Genomic DNA, 21,703 nt, shown 5'->3' with positions numbered 1-21,703 from the left:
GCAAAAGGAGAAGGAGGTGGCATAGGATGAGGTGATTAGATAGCATCACTGACTCACTGGACTTGAATTTGGGCAAACTCTGGGTTATAGTGGAGGACAGAGGAGCCTGGTGTGCTGTAGTGCATGGGGTCACAAAGAGTCGGACATGACTTAGTGACTGAAAAATAACAGTTTTACACAGTTGTATGATATTCTCTAGAATATAGTTGTAATAATTATAATAACAAAGATTTAATAAGCATTGACCCTATATATCACCCATTGTGCAAAGTAGTCTAGATGCATTGTCTCATATAATCTCCATGATTTATGTCAATGTAGTTTTTTGTTTCATAAATGAGATGAAGGCTCAGGATTAAGTAATGCACCCAGAGTCACACAGTGTAGGTGCCAAGTAGTTGCTATTCAAGGGACAGGAAAGGGGATGCTATGCTGGTTAAAATAATGGATAAGGCAAGAATCTAAACATGTTAAGTTGAGAAGGAAATATGAAGAAGAAGAGACCGATAGGTTGAAGAATATGTGTGTTCAAGGAAAAGTGTGTTTTAAATTGAAGGTTTGTGGAATCTTTCCTCTCTGGTAAGATGGAAGACTGTGGTTAGAGTCTCATTTCAGTGTGGTGACAGGGTCCAGGGTGTGGTCATGGGACTAGTTGAAGACCCCTCGAATTTAAGAAGTAGAAAAAAAAAAAAGAGAGAAGAGAATAATGCATGGGAAAAGGGTGATGGATGAGTTACCTGTATATTCATCTAAGTCACTGAGGATAATAACTGGATTTTAGGTTTATGAAAATGTCTGTGAGCTCTTTTCTTAGCAACCACATAAGTGGCACAGAGCTAGGGACCTCGCGTTGCTTTGCTCATTGTTGTATCACACAGCACTTGGTACATAGTAGGTGCTTAATATTAGTTGAGTCAAATAATGAAACAAAAATTTTCAAAAGGTGCTAAGTAGACCTTCTTAAATGATAAAAAATTTTGTTGTAATGAATGCTCTATAGAATAAATTTTGGTCCTAAATCTGTTATATCTCTTTTTTCCTTTTTTTTTTTTTTTTGTAAAATAAAAAAAATTTTTTTTACTGTTTTACTCTACATATTAATTACAATATTCTAGATTTAAAGTGGTTTTGCTTTTTGATTTAGGACGATTTCACATGCATTCTGTATTCTCAGGCTTCTAAAAACAAGCTCATATTTTCAGTTTTAGCTGAAATTAGCTCCCTTTAATGAAAAGCTGCCTTTTTTGTTTGTTTGTTTGGCTGAGATCTGTATAAGGTTTGGAGGACCCTTTTCTGCCTACGATAAAGACTGGAAAATTCCTCCCCATGAAGACGCACTGAACATTTCAGTCAGTGTGTTCTAGACAGTGTGTCACCAAATATGTAGTTTTCTTTTCTTTTCTTGGTAAATAGTTACTGAAACATTTCTAAAAGAGAAAATTTTTATTCTGTAGCCACGGATGAGTATATAATATAAAGGTGCATTCTGGGGGCTTCCCTGGTGGCTCAGTAGCAAAGAATCCACCTGCCAGTGCTGGAGACATGGTTTTGGTCCTTGTGTCAGGAAGATCCCATGAAGAAGGAAATGGCAACCCACCCCAGTATTCTTGCCTGGGAAATCCCATGGGTAGAAGAGCCTGACAGGCTACAGTCCATGGGGTCACAAAGAGTTGGCACAACTTAGTGACCAAACAGTGACCAAGACACATTCAAGTGAAGTTAATTTTTCAGTGGGTAAAGCCATACTTTAACTGCTATAGTTCTCAGAGGTGGAAACTTCAAGAAAACTTTGACCGAACAGGGAGCAAAGCAATTGAGATTTTGATAAGGATAACAAGAAGTATTGAATGAGTTCTAAACTTTAGCTTGAAAAACATAGCCAAGAAGAACCTGTTATCTGATGAAGCTGTAAAATGGAATGATTTGCTCTTATGTTTTCTTTGAGCCTTTAAAAAAATCTTTCATGTACTAAAGGCAGTGTATATTTCAATAAGAATGTTTCTTTTAGTACATTACACATGCACACACACATTCCTATATCTTTTTAAATTCTCCAGGTTTTAGTTGCTTTCTATGCTCTTGCCTTTTTCCTTTCTAGAAATAGGAAAATGCTATCACATGCTAGTTAGAAGTTACCTGAGCAAAATGAGTACTTTTAGAATTAGAATGAAGAATTTTTTGATTTCCCATTTCTTTTTCTAGATGGACATTCTTGGTATTGAATATCTTGCTTCATATAATTCACTGTTACAGACTAAGAGTTTAAAAAAAAGGAGCTTGTATATCGATGCTTTAATCTATTACCTCTGTGGTTTAACACTCTTTCCATTCAGCTTATCATACTTGTTCCAGGCTTTTTGGTTTCATCATTTTTCATAATTTAATTATAGTTTCAGGGAAATTTTGACGTTTTAGTGTAAATTATTTCTGTTTTGTTTGGGGATAAATTTTAAAATACAATTTGTATCACATAGCTCTTAAGGTTCTCCAATAATGAAATATATACTATGAAGGTTAAAGTATATTAAGATACTCTGTTTTTGGAATAGATAAATTTTCAGAGGAACCGTCTTGGTAGCCAAATAACTACACATAAAAGGGCTTTGCCAGTAGCTTGACTACTGGCATTATGGTTTGCCTGTATAATTGGTCATCACTTTTTTTACTCTGTGCACTATAAATGTGGTGTATTAGCTTTACGTAAAATTAATGTATGAGGTCAGAATAATAAGTTCCCATATTTATTTCTTGCATATTATTATATTACTTTTTATACCTTTAATTGAAATTAATCAGTGCAACTTACTTCCTCCAGAGGAAAATATATTCCTTAAGTCTGCAGAAGCATATCTTTTATCATATTTCAATCACATTTTTCTCTGCCAAAGAATATTTTAAAGTAGATTCTTTGGTTCATTGTTAGAAGTTCTCTCAATGAAATATGTTATTAAAATAACTTAGAAATAATATGATATTAAAAATATCAATTGTATCTCATTCTGGAACTAATCTTTTTTGGGAGGAGGGACCAGTCTTTTTGTGTTATTTCTATTGATATCTGATAATGCAAAGATTAGTGTTTTATTGTGTTGCTATCTTTAACCCTCAACTATCCTATTTTGAAGTTTTACTCTTTTAATTATAGATCTGAAACAAACAGAAAAACACACTAAATATATGATTTTGTTTGCATTAAAGCTTCCAGCTTTTCTTCCTACCATTTTCTATTCTGTGAAACTGTGAGAGATACTTTATTTTACCTGGGGGAATACTTCTAGTTCTATGTGCTTCAGTTTGCAATATTTGCTCCAAAGGGAAAAGTTAAATGGATCCTTTGGAGAAATGCTAGATTTAAAAAAATCAGAAAAGTAACTAAATCAAGTATTAAGGGTAAGTGTGTGTCTTTCTGAATGAGATTATATCACTGTTTAGTCTTTCAGAAAGGTTCAGATCTCAATGATCATTTTCTTTCGTATCAGACGTGCATAAGTTGAACAGTCAGTAGTATGAATAATTAGTAATATGAATTTGATGCACATTTGTCTTTGAACACTAATATATTAGGAGTTATGTAAACAGATTAACAACTAAGTGCCTTTGCTGACAAATTTTAGAGTATTTTTGAACAATAAGTTGCACTAGTATAGATTCTGAAACTTATATGCATTTTTATAACTGTAATTTCTTAGGCTACATGTCCAGTGTATATGCTAACTAATTTTAAGATAGAATTTTAGTGTCCTTGAAATTGTACATGAGATAGCTTTGTATAGATATATCTATTCTATAAATATAAATGCATTCACCAATTTCTGTTTTTTAGTGTATATAGATAAAATTGTGTGTGTGTGTATATGTATATATACACAGTTTATTTTGAAATGCAGTTAATATACTCACCAATTTCTGGTTATTTTTTATAGAGTCATTTGCCCTGGCTCCATAGTTCCCACCCGGGATTAGAAAAAATAAGTGCTATCGTATGGGAAGGCAATGACTGCAAGAAAGCAGATATGTCTGTCCTTGAAATCAGTGGAATGATAATGAACAGAGTGAGTTTTTAAATTTTGTTTAGATAGTGATTATTAATATAGTAAATGATTACTGAAGTGTTATATTTACAACCTACTCACCTCATTTCTTTAACCTGAAAAAAAAAGAGTTCCTTGTGTTTGAGTGGTTTGTCACCAAACATTTTTTGGTGCTTTTCATTTTCTGATCAAGAATAGACCTTGATGGTTTAAAATTTTCTTTTATGTTATTCTATTTTTTTGCTTTCAGTGGATCAAATTTAGGAGCTGCTAGGTATATACAGTTGTTAATGAAAACGTTTTTCTGTATTATTTATCTCACTTTATTGGTTTATTACTACTCAAAACATTAAAAAAGAGAATTCACACTGGAAAATTTCTATTGATGCTTGCCTCTTAAATATACAAGAGTAATGCAACTAACAGTAAAATAATCTTAAGTCACTTGGAGATGTAGAATACAAATCCTACAGATTTAAACTTCAGTTTCTTACATCATTACTACTTTAAAAATTTTGCCTAATTCCCATGGACAGCTAGGCGTGATTTAACTTGGAATTTTAAATTTTTTGTGTGTTGCTAGTTAGAACTCTTGTGCATACTTTTATGTGGGAAGGAATTAAAATAACTGGTTTCAGAAACTGAGCTACTTCCTATTACATATTTCCATGTGAGCTATGAAAAGCTGTTAACAAGGAGTCTCCAAAAACTTGCATCTGGTTAATACTCTGTACCTTATTTGTGAATTTTTACATACTATGTAATATGATGATAAAAAAGGTAGCTAGATGATATTTAAAATCCTTCCCAGTCCTGCCAGTTTTATATTTTCCATTATTCAATTTCCAAATTCCTTTTTTTTTTCTTATAATTCCCCTGCCCCTTTTTCCCTCGTTCTTATTTAATTTTTACCCCTCTAGCATAGTCTCTCTTCTGAAATGGTTTCAGAAAACAATATGTATATACATGTATGTATATATACATAAAAGAAAGTAGTTTTACAGTTTAAGGAGATTATCCATTTGTATTGTGAACTCTTTGAAGAAGAACATAAAGTATAAATTCTAGATTTTTTTCTGTAACTGGATTTAAGTAGATAAGATCTCCTCATTCTTTTCAGTATTTGTAAGTATTTCTAAAGTTTTAAATAATGAGATAAGTAGAATATGTTTTTCAAGATCCAGGTAAGACCAGGTAAGTAAATCCTTTTGCATCTACTTAATGAATTAGAGATCTGATAATGAACTGTTTTTAAAAACTGAAAAAATTGACTTATATTTTATGTGTAATAGGTTCTCAAACTTTGAGTAAATTTAAATTGCATTATTCAGGTGTTAAAACTGATATATAACAGTAATTTCATATTGCTATAAATAAAATAATGCTTCATTAGGAATTAATTTTACTGTAGATAAAATTTGTGTATTTCTCTCTCTCTCTCTAAAGGTAAACAGCCATATACCAGGAATAGGCTACCAGATTTTTGGAAATGCAATCTCTCTAATCCTGGGTTTAACTCCATTTGTTTTCCGACTCTCCCAAGCTACCGACTTGGATCAACTCACAGCACATTCTGCTTCAGAACTTTATATGATTGCATTTGGTTCTAATGAAGATGTTATAGTTCTTTCTATGGTTATAATAAGCTTTGTGGTTCGTGTGTCTCTTGTGTGGATTTTCTTTTTTTTGCTCTGTGTAGCAGAAAGAACTTATAAACAGGTGAGTATAATATGGACACCTCAATAGAGAATTTTATCCTTTTCATAATATTCATGGTATTCCTGAAGTATTTAAGTATTTCATTAAATCATTTTGACATGCTAATTATTTCCCCATTTTGTTTTTATAATAGTTAACCAAATAAAACCATAATGACTTCTATTTTGTTATTTTTGTTTTTATGTGGTAATCTACTTGAAAATTAATTTTTATTTTAATCTTTTTTAGCGATTACTTTTTGCAAAACTCTTTGGACATTTAACATCGGCAAGGAGGGCTCGAAAATCTGAGGTTCCCCATTTCCGATTGAAGAAAGTACAGAATATAAAAATGTGGCTCTCTCTCCGATCCTATCTTAAGGTAGAATGGTAGTGATAAAAGTACTCTTAACCTGCTGGCTCCCTCTCATAGTTCTAGTTCTTTGTCAGTATGTATGTATGTCTAGATTTATAGTCAGATTTGTACTCACATGGTGCTATGTGGCCACGTCTAGTGTTCATTTTGATCCATTTGCAGAAATTCAAAATGTTTAACTGGTTCTTTACAGTAAAAGATCTGAAGTCCAGAAGACTTAAATGCATTTTAGGTAGATGATTCAAGATCAGATTGTTCTAAATTTATTTTTGTTCATAAATCTCACCAACTACTACTACTCCACAAGCCAGCAGAGGGAGCCCACTGCTTAAAAAAGGAAATTAAAAAAAAAAAAAATCTGTCAATGAGCTGCCTCACTGAGGTGACCTATTACTATTTGAAAACTTTAGCTTCCAATTCTAAGCCATCCTTTTCATGCCATTCTTTTCCTTTAATCTTTTAAAATAACTTTCCTAATTATGGAATTAAGATATAAAAGCTCAGGAGGGAAATGGGAAACATCTGAATTAGTTTTAGGAAAACATTTTTATGAGGATTATTTCTTTGTTGCGTACGCACTGTGTATGGAGTAATCATAGCTTAATAAAATTGACCCAAAGGCCGACTATCCTCTGACATGCTTAGATCTTTAATGGCTTTTATTTTGAGGTAACAAGGAAAAAGTAGAAAAATTTTGCAGTATTTGTCTCCACTTCTGTTTTAAAAAATTCATTATGCTGTTTATTTAACTTGTTGAACTCAGCTAAGTTAGTCTTCATTGGGCAATGCCACAGATCAGTGTAGATTGTTTTTTCTCACTGTGACACCGCTGGAAGGATGGATATGATCCTTGTTACCTGTCTTAGTGAGAAGCCACCTAAAATTTGCTCTCCGTATCATCCCTGAGCAGGTATTGCATTTTTTTATGCATTGATTATTTTAGTCAGTAAACATTCATTTAATGTTAACCATGTGCCATTCATTATTGATGAGATGAAACTCCCTGCCATTAGGAGCTCATTCTTCAGTGAGGGAAACATGTAACCCTAGGTCTAGGAATTATCCTGAGTACTGACTTCATCTTTTGCATTTCCAACATTCAGTTTATTCAGTTCCCACCCTTTCTGTTTCCAAAATGTATCTCAAATCCATTTACTTCTCTCTCTGTTTTTATTTCCCCAACCTAATTGCAGCCACCAGTTATCTCCTGTATTGGATTACTGCAGTTTCGTCTTATATGGCCTCTCAGCATTCCTGTATCCTCCTTTTAATATTTTCCTCAGTTTGCTGCCAGTTTGACCATATTCTTAAAACCTTCTGAAAATTCTCCATTGATCTTAGGATGTAGAACCAAATCTTAATTGGCTTTTAATGCCCTTCGTGACTCAGCTCCTGCAGATAGCCTGTCCCTCTTGTCTCATTTTGAAATACTTTCCTCCCAGACTACACTGCTTCAGTGCTTTGAATGTACTGTGATCTTTTCTGTTTTACACTCTTGCACTTGCTTTTCCTTCTACCAATAACACTGCCGTGTGCCATCATGCTACTGCACCCTACTTTGGTGTAAATATCACTTCCTTGGAGAGATCTTCCCAGGCCTACACAGTCCTCCTGAGAGGAGTATGGGCCTGGTAAGATCTCTGTAAGGAAATGATATTTGTACCAAACTTGTCACCAGTGTTCTGAAAGCATTCTATACCTTTCCGTCATAGCTCTCATCACAACTTGCATGTATATCTGTCTCTGTGACCTTGATGTTTGACTCCTTGTCTGTTTTGTTCTCTACTATATTTCCACCATCTAGCACTGTCCCTCATTCTGAGCAGGTGTTCAAAAAACATGTTGAATAAATAGTTAGTGTTTGACAAAATGGAATATTTGGGATTTATCCTTCTACAAATTCTAGGCTATATATTCACCATTTTTCATGGTGTTGCCAATCCTCAGGCAATAATAACAGTTTATAATTAAAATTCATCTCACAAATCAGGTATATTTGCAATGTCATAAGCTATGGTCAGTGTGCAGTGATGGATCAGTACCTTAACTGAAAGCATGGAATTAGCTGCTAATTAGTAAATATATTTAAAAGTGTTTTCACTTTTCTCCCCCCAGCGTCGAGGTCCTCAGCGATCAGTTGATGTCATAGTTTCATCTGCTTTCTTGTTGACTATCTCAGTTGTATTTATCTGTTGTGCCCAGGTGAGTTAATTTATTTTGTGTAGAACTTAGATAATCAGATCTGTAAATATTCAACCTCCAAGGCTTTCTAATAATAAACAAAGTAATAAGTAATTTCAAATTGAATTTTTACAGTCTATTTTTTTTCAGTAGAGTAAGTAAATGCATCTTACTTATTTATGTGATGAATAATAACTAACTTATTTTCAGGGGTCTATTAATTGAACATAAAATAGTTTTTGTCTACAATTCACCTTTATTTCCCAAAACAAACTGATGAGTGTCTAGAGTTATGAAATTTTTCAGACTATTTTCCATGATCTCTGCTTTATTCACATTTAATATTAACTTTTATTTTATACCTGAATATATCACTGTCACTTGACCGCCTCATCTCTGAAAAAAGAATTCTCATTGACCAAGATTAGTCGGGAAGCACAAAAGTATCTCAGGATATAGTCTACGCTATGAAATTTAAACTTCCGTTTCAAGTAATAAGACATGCTGGATTACCTGAAAATTCTTCTGGTTTAAAACATACAATACTGGGGGAAGAAAACCCAGCATCTTAATATGTATAAGTGAAGTGTTTTATAAATATATATATTGCTTGTATATTTGAGTTTATAACACAGTAAGGGGCCAAAAATGAGGATAAAAGTGAAAAACAGAGCAGTTAAGTATATGTGTTAATGTTAGGTTGAAGTGCTTTGTTTGTGTTAGTATGTGAAAGACTTGAGATTTTACGCCCATTTGAGGACAGGAGATGAGGCCTTGATCTGCTGTCCCTCCATATACAGATGCTGCAAGGCCAAAACCCTCGAAGGCCTACAGTCTCAGTGGAGAGGTGCAGTAAGACAAGGCTGCCCAACAGCGCAGGAAGACAATAGGGAGCTTGGCCAGTTTTGCCAGTGTTCTGGCCAAGGAGGCAGAGAAAGTCTCTCCTAAGAATATATAAATGTAGGTCAGCTTTTAATACAGATTCAGGGTTCAAGTGTACATTACAGATATTGTCTTGTAGCCGCTGTGTCAAGAAGTTTATATAACAAGATCCTAGACTCCTGGATACCTGAAAGAAGCTAAACCAAGACTGTTCTTGGGGAACATCAACCCTAATCCTCACAGAATTTGCACAGTTAAAGCCCCATCAGGTCTCAGAACACATGAAAAAACTTTCTAGCATGAGTGAGTCAACAAATTAACACATAGCAGGAGTACATCTCCAGCAACTTCAGATCTGATCAGATAGAAACTATAAGCTTGTTTAAAATGACTGAAGATGTAGATAACACTATTGAAAAAAAAGGCAGATAGATTTGAAAAATACCTGAGCATTGCTTCATAGAATTAAAAAAAAAAAAGTCACTGACATTAAAAACACAACAAACAGAAGAAACAGCAAATTGAAGACAAAGATAATTGGTGAGCTGGGAGGTGGAAGAAATTAGCCAGAATATAGAACAGAGATGAAGAGATGGAAATATGAAAAGAAGATCCAACATATATCTAACAGGGATTTCATATTGAAAGAAGAGAGAGAGCAATATTTGGAGAGATGATGACTTAAGAGTTTTTCTGAATTAGTAGAAGACATTAATTTTCAGGTTTAGGAAGGACAAGAACAAGAAGCCACAATAAAAACAAATTGACACTTGGATACATTATAGAGATACAGCAGTAAAGATACTGCAGAACACCAGAAAACAGAGAAACCTAACCCAATCAAAAGGAAGAAGACTGGTTTCTTTACTCACAATTGCTTGTTGCATTTTAGTCTTTTCTTCAGGGTTTTATTTCCATGTTCCTGAAGTACATCCTGCAGTATTTTTGTCTCTAATGAACATAAAATCTATTTCTGTCAACAAAAGGCACATGGAACATAATAACATTGTCAAGTTTTAAATGTAAAAAGATAGAAAAATACATTGCAGATAAATACTAGCCAAGAGAAAGCTGGAGAAGTAACGTTAATAGCAGATGAAATAGACTGTAATCTAAGACGTGTTACTGGGATAGAGAGAAACCTGACAAAAAGTTTGAAGAATTGTTAGTCAGGAAGATCTAACAATTCTAGAATAGTATGTGTGTTATCACATAACTTCAGTCTTATCTATATACAGCCTAAATCAATAGCACTGTAGTGAGGAATTGACAAAATGCCACATTGGGAGCTTTGAACACATTTCTTTCATTATTGATGAAGCAGACAAAAATATGAAGACATGTATCTAAACAAGACAGTTAAAATTTTATTCTGAAATTGGACAATACATACTCTTCAGACACAGAACAGTTTATTAAACTTTCCCATGTACTAGGTGACAAAATGATTCTCAACTGATACCATACAGACCTCTAGTTATATACTAGAGGTAGAAAACAATGACAGCAAAAAGAAAACCATGCATTTGGAAATTTCAAAACACGCTTATAGATAGCAGTGTTTAAAAAGAAAACTCACAGTATTAAACTGAAATAGTTGAGAATTTTTAGTAGTGTATATTAATGTCATTAAAGTTAAAAGCTTCTGTTGACAGTTTTGTAGAAATATTAATTAAAACTGACTCAGAAAGTAACTGAAGAGCTGGGAAGACCCTGTAGCCATACAGCAGTATTGATTCAGTAGTTTGAAAATCAGCTACCAACAAAAATCCCCAAGACCCATGTGATTTTTACAGATGAATTTTGCCAAATGTTTTAATAAACGAGTAACCCTAATCCTACGCAAAAGATCTAGGGAGTAGAAAAAGGGAATATTCCCCAACTCATTTTATGTACTTCATGTAACTTTGTTACCAAACCAGAGAGACAGTATGAACACAGGAAGCAGTCAACCAGCTTAGATGCAGAAATACTCAGAAGATGAAGCCAGCAGTTAATAACGGTAAATATGCCATGACCTAGACAGCCTATCCCTCCAGTTATCTAGTTTGAACTCCTTTAGTTGATTAAAGGAGAAATCATCTGATCATCTCAATAGATACAGAAAACAAATTGGTAAATTTCAATAGGAGAGTCATAATGTAGTGACTGAAAAGTACTGTTCTTAATATGATAAATAAAAAATCTTTCAAAAACTGGAGCAAACATTGTACATATGATATTTATTATCTTCGAGATACTCTAAAATCAGGAATGAGATGAGTGGCCTCTTGATCACTTCTAGTTAAGAAAGGTGCTAACCAGTGAAGATAGGGAAAAGAAAGAAATTGTATAAAGATTGGAAAAGAAAAAAAAATAGACTGTATGGATGTCTATGTACAATATTCTAGTAACTTTCCAGACAAATTATTAAAAACATGACACATTTTTTTAGAAGTGCAAGATCAATAAAAATGGATATAACCTCAATATAAAAGAATCAGTTTTGTTTCTTTAAGTCAGAAATCAGCAAACTTTTTCTATAAAGGTCTGGACTAAATATTTCAGACTTTTACCTGATACATTCAGTCTCTCATATATTCTTCTCTCCTGCCTCTCCCTAAAAATTGTTAAGTATTAAAAAAAGCACCGTAAGTGACAAAAGAGAATCTGTGAAAAAATACTGGCAAAATACATGGTTTAAATAGCTTTGTTAATCACAATAAATAAATAGGCTTCCTTGGTGGCTCAGACGGTAAAGCATCTGCCTGCAATGCAGGAGACGCGGGTTCAATCCCTGGGTTGGGAAGATGCCCTGGAGAAGGAAATGGCAACCCACTCCAGTACTCTTGCCTGGAAAATTCCATGGACTGAGGAGCCTGGTAGGCTACAGTCCATGGGATCACAAAGAGTCAGACATGACTTTAGCTTTGTTAATCACAATAAATAAATAACTTCAATAAATCAATAAAAACAGACAACCTAATAGAAAAAGTTAGATACAGAATTTAAAAGGATAACTTAGAGAAGAGGAAACCCAGTGACCAGTAAGCATATGAAACATACTCATCCTCCCTAAGTAATGTGGAAAAGTAAAAGGAAAAGAGTAAGAGAACAATTTACACCCATTAGAATGGCAGGTGTTAAGAAGTTGAATAATACCTAGTTTGGACAGATATGAAGGCAAAGGGAACTCTGATCTGCTGCTGAGAGTATAAATTGGCATAACTGTTTTTCAGAGACAAATTTGTAATATCTGCTAACACTGAATGTGTGACTATCCAAGGCTTTAGCAGTTTTACTCCTATTTATTAACTCCTCAAGAAGGTCTTACATGCGCACAAGAAGACCAGGAGAGGCAGAAGAGAATATTTATTGCAGCATAGTTTGCAATGAGGAAATTGGCAGCCCAGTGAATGTTAATTGGTAGAGTAGGCAAATCCACTGTGGTTGATTCTTTTACTATAATACCTTGCAGTAGTTAGAATGAATGAATGTAAGCTTAATGAATCATGGATAAACTTTGAAAACAAAATCCAGTAGATTAAAAAGCAAATTAAAGAATGATAAGGTCAATGTGATAGCATTTATACAAATTCCAACATACATATAACATAGTATAACCATAAATACCTAGCTAACTATAAAAGCTAAGTGGAAAAGGTAAATGCAAAAGTCATTACCCTTACAGAAGGGTGAGGAAGAAGGGCAGTGATGAAAAAGAACAGTTTAAAGGGGCTTCCTTTGAATCTTTACTCTTATTTTTTTGAAAATCTAAAAAATGTTGCAAGATATTAAGATTTAATGAAAGTAAATATGTAGGTTTTGATTATACAATACTCAATACCTTTCATGTGCTTGCAATATTTCCTAAGAAATGTCAAATGTTTGAAAAATGTAACACTATATCCATGATCTATCTGTATGAAGTAAAATTTTACTTCCTTTTAAAGAAGAAATTTTTGAATCACATTCTTCTTCGTATTGCCTTTTCCTTACATTTTTAGTTGCTTCATGTACATGAGATCTTCCTTGATTGTCACTACAATTGGGAACTGGTAATCTGGTGCATCTCGTTAACACTTTTTCTCCTAAGATTTGTTACCCTTGGATCAGAAACAAGTAAAAAATATAGCAATACCTCAATATTACTTACTGAACAGGTGAGAATTCGTGTTAATTATGTTATAAATTAATGTCCGATACCTATATGTTAAAATTAAAAGTTTTCATTTACTTCAGAATTTTTCAGGAACCTCTGTTAAGACCATTTATGTTGCAGAGCAAAACTTGAAATTTGGTAGAGCACAAAACTTTCTTCAGTGTTCTGCCTTGATACAGATTTCAAGTCTAAGCTATTGTTTCTGAGTCTCATTTTCATTTGATAAGCAGGAAATACCGTTTGTAGAAATGGATGGATTTTAAACCATTGTTGGGATATGTTTGCATTGCAGTGTAGCAGAGCCATATTTGAATAAGCATAAACTTTTATTTGATAGAAAGTGTAAAGCCAAATAATTTTGATGCTTAACTTTATTTTATATGAATTTTAAAAAGTGTTTTCCTTATTTCATAGGAATATTTAAACAAACTTATTGCTAGTGAACTTGTTGAATATTTTTGTCAGGAATAGTTTGATTTTTAGAAATTGGTAACCCTGTCAAACCAAGTCAGTTAGAAGGAAAGGGGAAAGTAGTAAACAAACCAACTGATTTACTTTACTCTGCTGCTGCTGCTAAGTCGCTTCAGTCGTGTCCGACTCTGTAAAACCCTATAGACGGCAGCCCACCAGGCTCCCCCATCCCTGGGATTCTTCAGGCAAGAACACTGGAGTGGGCTGCCATTTCCTTCTCCAATGCATGAAAGTGAAAAGTGAAAGTGAAGTCGCTCAGTCGTATCCAACTCTTAGCGACCCCATGGACTGCAGCCTACCAGGCTCCTCCATCCATGGGATTTTCCAGGCAAGAGCACTGGAGTTGGGTGCCATTGCCTTCTCCATGCTTTACTCTAGTTATTGTTTATTTTCTGTGTTAATTTGGATCTGGGGCTAAACTGTTTCACATTTTAATAAAGAAATCCAGTGTTCCTTCTTTCAGCTTTTAGTTACATTTGAAAAGTTAAAAAAATATTATTTTCTTATAAAATATTTGCTGTAAGAAGTTAGGAATATATAGTTAAGTGTGAAGAAGAATATTAATATCACCTATACTCTTAATAATGGAGAACTACTGCTAATATTTTAGTAAATGTTTTTCAGTTCCTCTTAAAAATGAGTATTAGTTATAATTTTAAGTTTATTTAATTGTTCATTCTTTTTTAATAAAAGATAAACCTCTACTTGAAAATGGAAAAGAAACCTAACAAAAAGGAGGAATTGACACTAGTAAACAATGTTTTAAAATTGGCTACTAAATTGCTAAAGGTAAGAGTGAAATGAAAATGGACATCATGTAGAAAATGCTGTTCTAACTTTTCTTACTGTTTTGTTTGTAGATGCTAATTTGTGTTTGGTTTTCAGGATTATTGAAGATGTTTTCCAAATTATTTTTGAGCACATTCATGCAGTTTACATTTTATTTCTCATTGAAAAGCTAATCAAAGTAATTCAGATCATTTTATTTTGAACTTTTATTCAGTTTTGAAATTTTAAGTCTCTTAATAATGTTTAGAATAGTGTAGAAGTTGGCATCTTTGGAAGTTTTTGCATCCTAGAACTTAAAATAGAATTTAAAAAAGATATGATGTTAATTTGCTAATTTTTTTTCATTTTGTATTTCTCAAAGCAGTCTTCTGTTTACTTGGCCTGAATTGGTTTAAAAAGTAGTAATACATTATCACTGTAATAATTATATATCACCAATAAATAAATTTTCAAAGCTTTTTTGGGTAGCAATCAAAAATAATATAATTTCAGTATATTTCATCTCATAACTGTAACTCTTTCAGTTCAGTTGCTCAGTCATGTCCGACTCTGCAACCCCACGAACCGCAGCACGCCAGGCCTCCCTGTCCATCACCAACTCCCGGAGTCTACCCAAACCCATGTCCATTGAGTTGGTGATGCCATCCAACCATCTCATTCTGTCGTCCCCTTCTCCTCCTGCCCTCAGTCTTTCCCAACATCAGGGTCTTTTCCAATGAGTCAGTTCTTTGCATCAGGTGGCCGAAGTATTGGAGTTTTAGCTTCAACATTAGTCCTTCCAATGAACACCCAGGACTGATCTCCTTCAGAATGGACTGGTTGGATCTCCTTGCAGTTCAAGGGACTCTCAAGAGTCTTCTCCAACACCACAGTTCAAAAGCATCAATTCTTTTGTGCTCAGCTTTCTTCATAGTCCAACTCTCATATCCATACATGACCACTGGAAAAAACATAGCCTTGACTAGACGGACCTTTGTTGGCAAAGTAATGTCTCTGCTTTTTAATATGCCGTCTAGGTTGGTCATAACTTTCCTTCCAAGGAGTAAGCGTCTTTTAATTTCATGGCTGCAGTCACCATCTGCAGTGATTTTGGAGTGCAGAAAAATAAAGTCAGCCACTGTTTCCCCATCTCTTTGCCATGAAGTGATGAGACCGGATGCCATGATCTTTGTTTTCTGAATGTTGAGCTTTAAGCCAACTTTTTCACTCTCCTCTTTCACTTTCATCAAGAGGCTTTTGAGTTCCTCTTCACTTTCTGCCGTAAGGGTGGTGTCATCTGCATATCTGAGGTTATTGATATTTCTCCTGGCAATCTTGATTCCAGCTTGTGCTTCTTCCAGCCCAGTGTTTCTCATGATGTACTCTGTATATAAGTTAAATAAGTAGGGTGTCAATATACAGCCTTGACGTACTCCTTTTCCTATTTGGAACCAGTCTGTTGTTCCATGTCCATTCCTAACTGTTGCTTCCTGACCTGCATACAGGTTTCTCAAGAGGCAGGTCAGGTCGTCTGGTATTCCCTCTTTGGAGGTAATTTAATAAAATATCATTATCACTGCAGTGTTAATAATTCCTTTCTTTCTTAAAAGGAAACCATTTTTTAAAAATCTCTGTTTCTGTAACAAACTAAATGGAAAGTTTAGAATTGTGTATAAGGTGTTCATAGAATAGTAGGAAATTAGTTGCGTCTCAATGCTATGGTTACTTCTTCAGTTAACTAAAATGCATTAACTGACTATAGATTGTGCCTCACAGTATATAGGCACTGAAAAGGGTCAGAGGAGTTAGGTGGGTTTTGTTTTTGTTTTTGTTTTTTCCAGCTTTATTTATTTTTGGCTCTGCTGGGTCTTTGTTGCAGCATGGGCTTTTCTCTAGTTGTAGTGAGCAGGGACCCCTTTCTAGTTGTGAGCAGTCTTCTCTTTGTGGTGGCTTCTCTTTTTGTGGAGTATAGGCTGTTGAGCGCATGGGCTTTAGTAGTTGCCAGTCCCGCTCTCTAGAGCACGGCTCATTAGATGTGGCAAATGAGCTTAGTTGCTCTGCAGCATGTGGGATCTTCCCAGACCAGAGCTCAAACCTATGTCTCCTACTTTGGTAGACAGACTTTTTTACCACTGAGCCACCAGGGAAGCTCTGGGTGAGTTTTTGACACATAAATATTGAGTATCTTAAGAGTCTAGGCACTATGCTAACTAGGAGAAGGCTCTAAAGTTGAGACTTCATGTGAGCAGCTTCATTTGCAAAATAGAGAGAAATACAAAGTTAACCAAAAAACAAAACACATCAGTGTGATCTTTTTTGATCAAACATAGTCTTCTGTTCAGAACCTGGGACAAAATATAGATTGCTCCTTCTTTCTCTTTCTTCACAGCCAAGAAACTCTTGGGCCCATTGACTCACACTCTCAAATATTTTCCAGTTCATCCTCTTTTTCCTACCAATACTGCTGTAAGTCAGACCCGCATCATTTTCACTTGAGCTTCTGATGAACTGAACTCTGAGGGCTTCTTCCTTCTGATCTTGCTGCTCTCTAATCTGTATTTCTCACATGCACATCTGATATACTACTCCCCAAATTAAATTCCTCTTGTTCCAATCTCCTGTCATACTTTGCCTAAAGAATGACCCTTACCTAAGTAGCTAGTTTTATAAAATTTATCCTTGCCTCGTACAACCTGTAGCAATTTAAAGGTGCCATGTTCTTGTGTCTTGGGGAATACCTTCTCTCCTCCCATGAACTAAGTTGCAGGAACACCTTCTACTCTGGCCCTCTGCCATTTATACATATTTCTTTTGTGGGACACATAGTTGAATTATATCTTTGCTTGTCTATTAGACTGCAAGGTCCTTCAGCATGAGGACTGAATCTTAACTTTTCCAGAGTCTGCCATGGTGCCTAGCATATATAGAACTTTACTTAAATGTTTGCGTCAGTGACTCAATTAATGAATCTATGCATTTGAAAATTATCTCAAAGGGGGATTATATATATACGCATATATGTATGTATATGTGTGTGTGTCTGTGTATAGACAGAAAATTTGGCTAAATAAATTTCTAATTCTTATGCAAAAATAATATTGTTCTCTTTCTCTTTCAGTTTCTATTATAGTGAAAAGTATTCTTTAACCTTATAGCTACCAGACCAATAGTTATTAGTCATTCATTTGGGACAGAAATTGGAGTTACAAATTTAGGTTATAGATTTCTTTTAAATGAAAGTTACGTTCTCCTAAGAAAACCTAAAAGTATATTTACTTACTTCAGGTTTAACCAAGTTTATTGTAAGACTATCATGATTTGTAACTGTCTTTTGAAACAGTGTTTATAAAAATTCTGTTTGCATATTGCCCTGAATTAGTTTAACTAATAATTCTCAATGAATCTGGGTTCATGGTTTTTTCCTCTTCTACTAGGAATTGGACAGTCCCTTTAGACTATATGGACTTACAATGAATCCACTGCTTTATAACATCACCCAGGTTGTCATCCTGTCAGCTGTTTCTGGTGTTATCAGTGACTTGCTTGGATTTAATTTAAAGGTAAGGGCTTGCAGGTATTTTTAAATTTCTTAGTACCCTATTACATTTTCGTGATGTTTATTTCACCCTAACACTTTGAGATCTCACATGTATAGTAATGGAGTCATTTTGGTTATATTATATACAATTAATGAAGATAACTTAACATTTAATTTCAAAGAATGATAAATATTCTTGGCTTATAATACTGATGGAGCTTCTCATTCAGAACAGTATTTGTTACAAATGGTACTCTTGGATAGGATAAGTGGAAGTGTTTATTTTTGCTCAAATATAAGATAAATCTAATTTAGATGATTTTTTAAAAAAGAGCCCTATTACTGGCTTTGGCCAAAAGCTATATTGTTTATCTATATAGCAATATATGCATCCTCCAACAGGTGCAAAGCTGCTAGCAAATAAGGTTTGCTAGAATGTTTATATTAACCGGTAGTAGATGTATATTGTCACTTTCCAGTTAGAGAAAGCAAGAGAAATTGGGGTCTCACTTTTTTATTTGTTTGAGGTGAATTCTTAAAAATAAAAGAATGAAAGAATTTAAAATAGTAGAACCTTCAGTTGTTTATGAACGAAATTTAGATAAAAAACAACATCGTATGATATAACTTAATAAGTTGCAATATCAAAACTGGCTCTAATGGTCCCTATATGTATTATTTTTTCACTAGCTCTGGAAGATTAAATCATGACAATTCAGAGAAAAGAAGATGTAGCCTCTTTTCCAGAATAAGAGTACCAACTAAGCTGCCTGAAAGCAGTCACTGACTCTTTGCTTCAGGAATCTCAGCTGAGAAATCGAAGTGTTTACATCAGACTGTCCTGTGCAATTCTTATATTTATTTCACTTGTTCACTGTTTTTTACATCTAGTCTTTATATTTTATTTTTAGCATTGATATACTTAGTTGTTGAAAGGGTGATGAAACTGATGTCCAGATACTTGAGATCCTGGTAATTGCTCATAAAAAATGACAACAAATTGTGAGAATAGAAGCCATTGCTAAACACTGTTTCTCCATCAATGCCGTGACTTGCCTTACTTGAAGTAAACGTCTTTAACTTTGTAATCTTGCATTAGACTCAGCTAAACACATAAAACATTTTTATTCAGTAAATTAAGATCCAGTCCGGGTTTCTTTTGAGTTATTTTGAAACAATGCCAGGATCTAAACTGATTAAGCTGCAGTTTAAGCACCCTTCAGTATTAATATCTATGGTATTACACAACAGGTCAACAAGTGCTCTTTGATGATAAAACTCTTAATAGAGCAATAATTGTAAATGGTTACCATACTGTAAGATATTTTGATAAAAATAAATAGTAATAATTGTATTTATTTGAAACACTGGGCTGTTTGCACAGCTCCAACTGTGCATGCTCAAAATGTGCACTTTTTAAAATTGTTACTTTTAATGTGTGTCTTTATATGGGGTGTACTATAATGTGTCTTTATAGTGTACTAGGGCATGATATGGTATCCTTTTGAGTGAGGTATATACTCATCTCACAAGTGAAGTGCCTATTGATATTACTCAAGTATGTTATGTTTACTCAAGTAAAATAATTTTCTCCCCATGGTACACTATCGTGTATGCTATTCATACCGCACTCAAATGAACAACTTAAGAATAACATTAAGAACCAATCAGATATTCCTGATTGCTAGCTGTAAAACTATATATGAGTTTTCAGGAAAAATAGCGATAGCTTGCAAATTCTACTATCTAGTACATCCCCCTCCTCAACTCGCAGTTATATAAGGGCTATTTTAGATGCTTTTAACCTAGAAAGTAACCCCCTTCCTCCCCTCCAAATAATTTGCCAAGTGTCCAAATGAGAACTTATCTGTTGGCATGTTAGGTAAATAGGGCAACTATGATGGTATCTTACATTGGGCCTTGATTTTAAGTTGTTATATTTACACAATCAGATTTTAGGAGTTACATGAAATATGAAATGTTTTAGCAAGCTTTTTTTTTTTTTAACTGGGTGTCTAGTTTTTAAAAGACTTTATTTGAAACAATCTAGAATTTTCTTGGTGCAAGTTGTATCATGTTGAATATCCTCACCTTTTTTTACCATGTTTTAGGGAATTTAAAATAATTAATTGTAAACGATTTATTTGACTGGTACAGTTTTAATCCCCAAATCATAATCTTAAGATCAGGAATGTGTGGAGAACAGAGCCATATCATAATATCACTTTGTTCTCACCATTCCTTTTGATCAGCCTCAAATCAGCCTCATTGTATAGAAAACAAAAATATTTTGTTTTATTTGCCTATGTTCTAATATGTTTAATAATGACCAAAGTGCATTCTGAGTTTTTTCAAGGAATGTATTACTGGAGCTTTAAGAACATACTTTTTTTCTCCTGTGAAAAATTAGGCTTTGTCTGATATGTTTATTCTTCCTCTATTGTCTAATGTTGAGGTTGTTTTTAGGAATTATATTTTATAAAGTTTTTCAAGATAAGGTACATACCTATACAGAACTTAACATTTTGCACAGAATATATTGAATATATTTTGAGAAAAAAAAGTACAGCATGAGTTCTGTTAGGAATAAAAATGAAACTATTGTATCTCACACACAAAAAAAAACTTATTTCAGAATGGAAATATTTTTGAGAAAAGTAGCTGAGTAAACTGATTTAGGAAAATGCTTGTTTTTTGATTGAAGTTCATTTCAATTTGGAGTTGAGAGTTGATTTATTAAGTACAGTGTACCTCTCAACATCGTATTAATATGTTGAATTATGTCACTAATATGGCAGCGGTAGAATGCTAAGAGGAAAAAGTTATCATTTTAGGTAATTTCAGAACATTAATGGAACTGTTTTCAAAGCAGAAAAATTGACATTGCTGCCTTTAAGAATACAATGAATGTAAGAAATTGAAAGAAATTGTAATATACCACATTATATGGAAAAGACAGTTCAAAGATAGAATTGTGGCAGATGTTGTGTGTTAACTGTTGTTTCTTTGCCACATGTATCATATTTGAAAGTTTGAATGGCAAGTTTAAAATAAAACGTTCTATGACTGACAGTGTTAAACCTGGAGTGGGTTTGGTTTTTTTGGATTGTTTTTCATATTTTCAAGTCATGCACATTTCTATGGTAATTTTGTATTTACTGTAGCATAAACTTTAGGTATAACTGTTAGATTTGAGGGGAGTGGGAATATATTTTTAAAACGTTTCCAACATTTCAGATTTTGTGTTATGATTCTCAGAATAGTAAAGAAGAATTGGTGCACAGGCTTTTCATCACCAAAATGCTATGACATCATTAATGTTTGTTGCTTGTTTGTATTTAAATACAGAAAACTGGCTGTACCCTGGGATATTAAAATTCATTATCAGAAGGATTGTGTTTTTAACCAAGTGATTTTACACGTGATTCAACAAGAGAGATCATGGCCACCAATAACATGGGTAAGCGTTGTAATATTTCTGTTCTCTGACTGGTACAAATGTTCCTAGGCCTTAATCAGGGACTCTTCATTGAAGTGCACTTTCCAACTTTCTTTAAGCTTATAATTGGGTCTCTTAGTGAGTCTCCCTTCACACTTACAGATAGAGCAATATGACTT

General features: G+C 33.8%; 1 protein-coding gene across 7 annotated transcripts in view; it reads left to right on the top strand.

The window, feature by feature from the left end:
- PHTF2 (putative homeodomain transcription factor 2) overlaps positions 1–21,165 on the top strand; it is a 134,270-nt gene extending 113,105 nt beyond the window's left edge. For all 7 annotated transcript variants that reach the window (XM_027968562.2, XM_060414647.1, XM_060414648.1 and 4 more), the window contains 8 exons: positions 3,924–4,052; positions 5,478–5,750; positions 5,979–6,110; positions 8,220–8,306; positions 13,154–13,309; positions 14,473–14,568; positions 17,982–18,107; positions 18,776–21,165. In XM_027968562.2, coding sequence (XP_027824363.2) covers positions 3,924–4,052; positions 5,478–5,750; positions 5,979–6,110; positions 8,220–8,306; positions 13,154–13,309; positions 14,473–14,568; positions 17,982–18,107; positions 18,776–18,796 — 1,020 coding nt within the window. In that variant the 3' untranslated portion in view covers positions 18,797–21,165. The remainder of the gene's footprint in view (positions 1–3,923; positions 4,053–5,477; positions 5,751–5,978; positions 6,111–8,219; positions 8,307–13,153; positions 13,310–14,472; positions 14,569–17,981; positions 18,108–18,775) is intronic.
- The last annotated feature ends 538 nt before the right edge of the window (positions 21,166–21,703 follow it).

This window comes from Ovis aries, chromosome 4, assembly GCF_016772045.2.
Source record: "Ovis aries strain OAR_USU_Benz2616 breed Rambouillet chromosome 4, ARS-UI_Ramb_v3.0, whole genome shotgun sequence".
In the NCBI taxonomy this organism is placed as follows: domain Eukaryota; kingdom Metazoa; phylum Chordata; class Mammalia; order Artiodactyla; family Bovidae; genus Ovis; species Ovis aries.
This window is presented reverse-complemented; position numbering and strand designations above follow the sequence as displayed.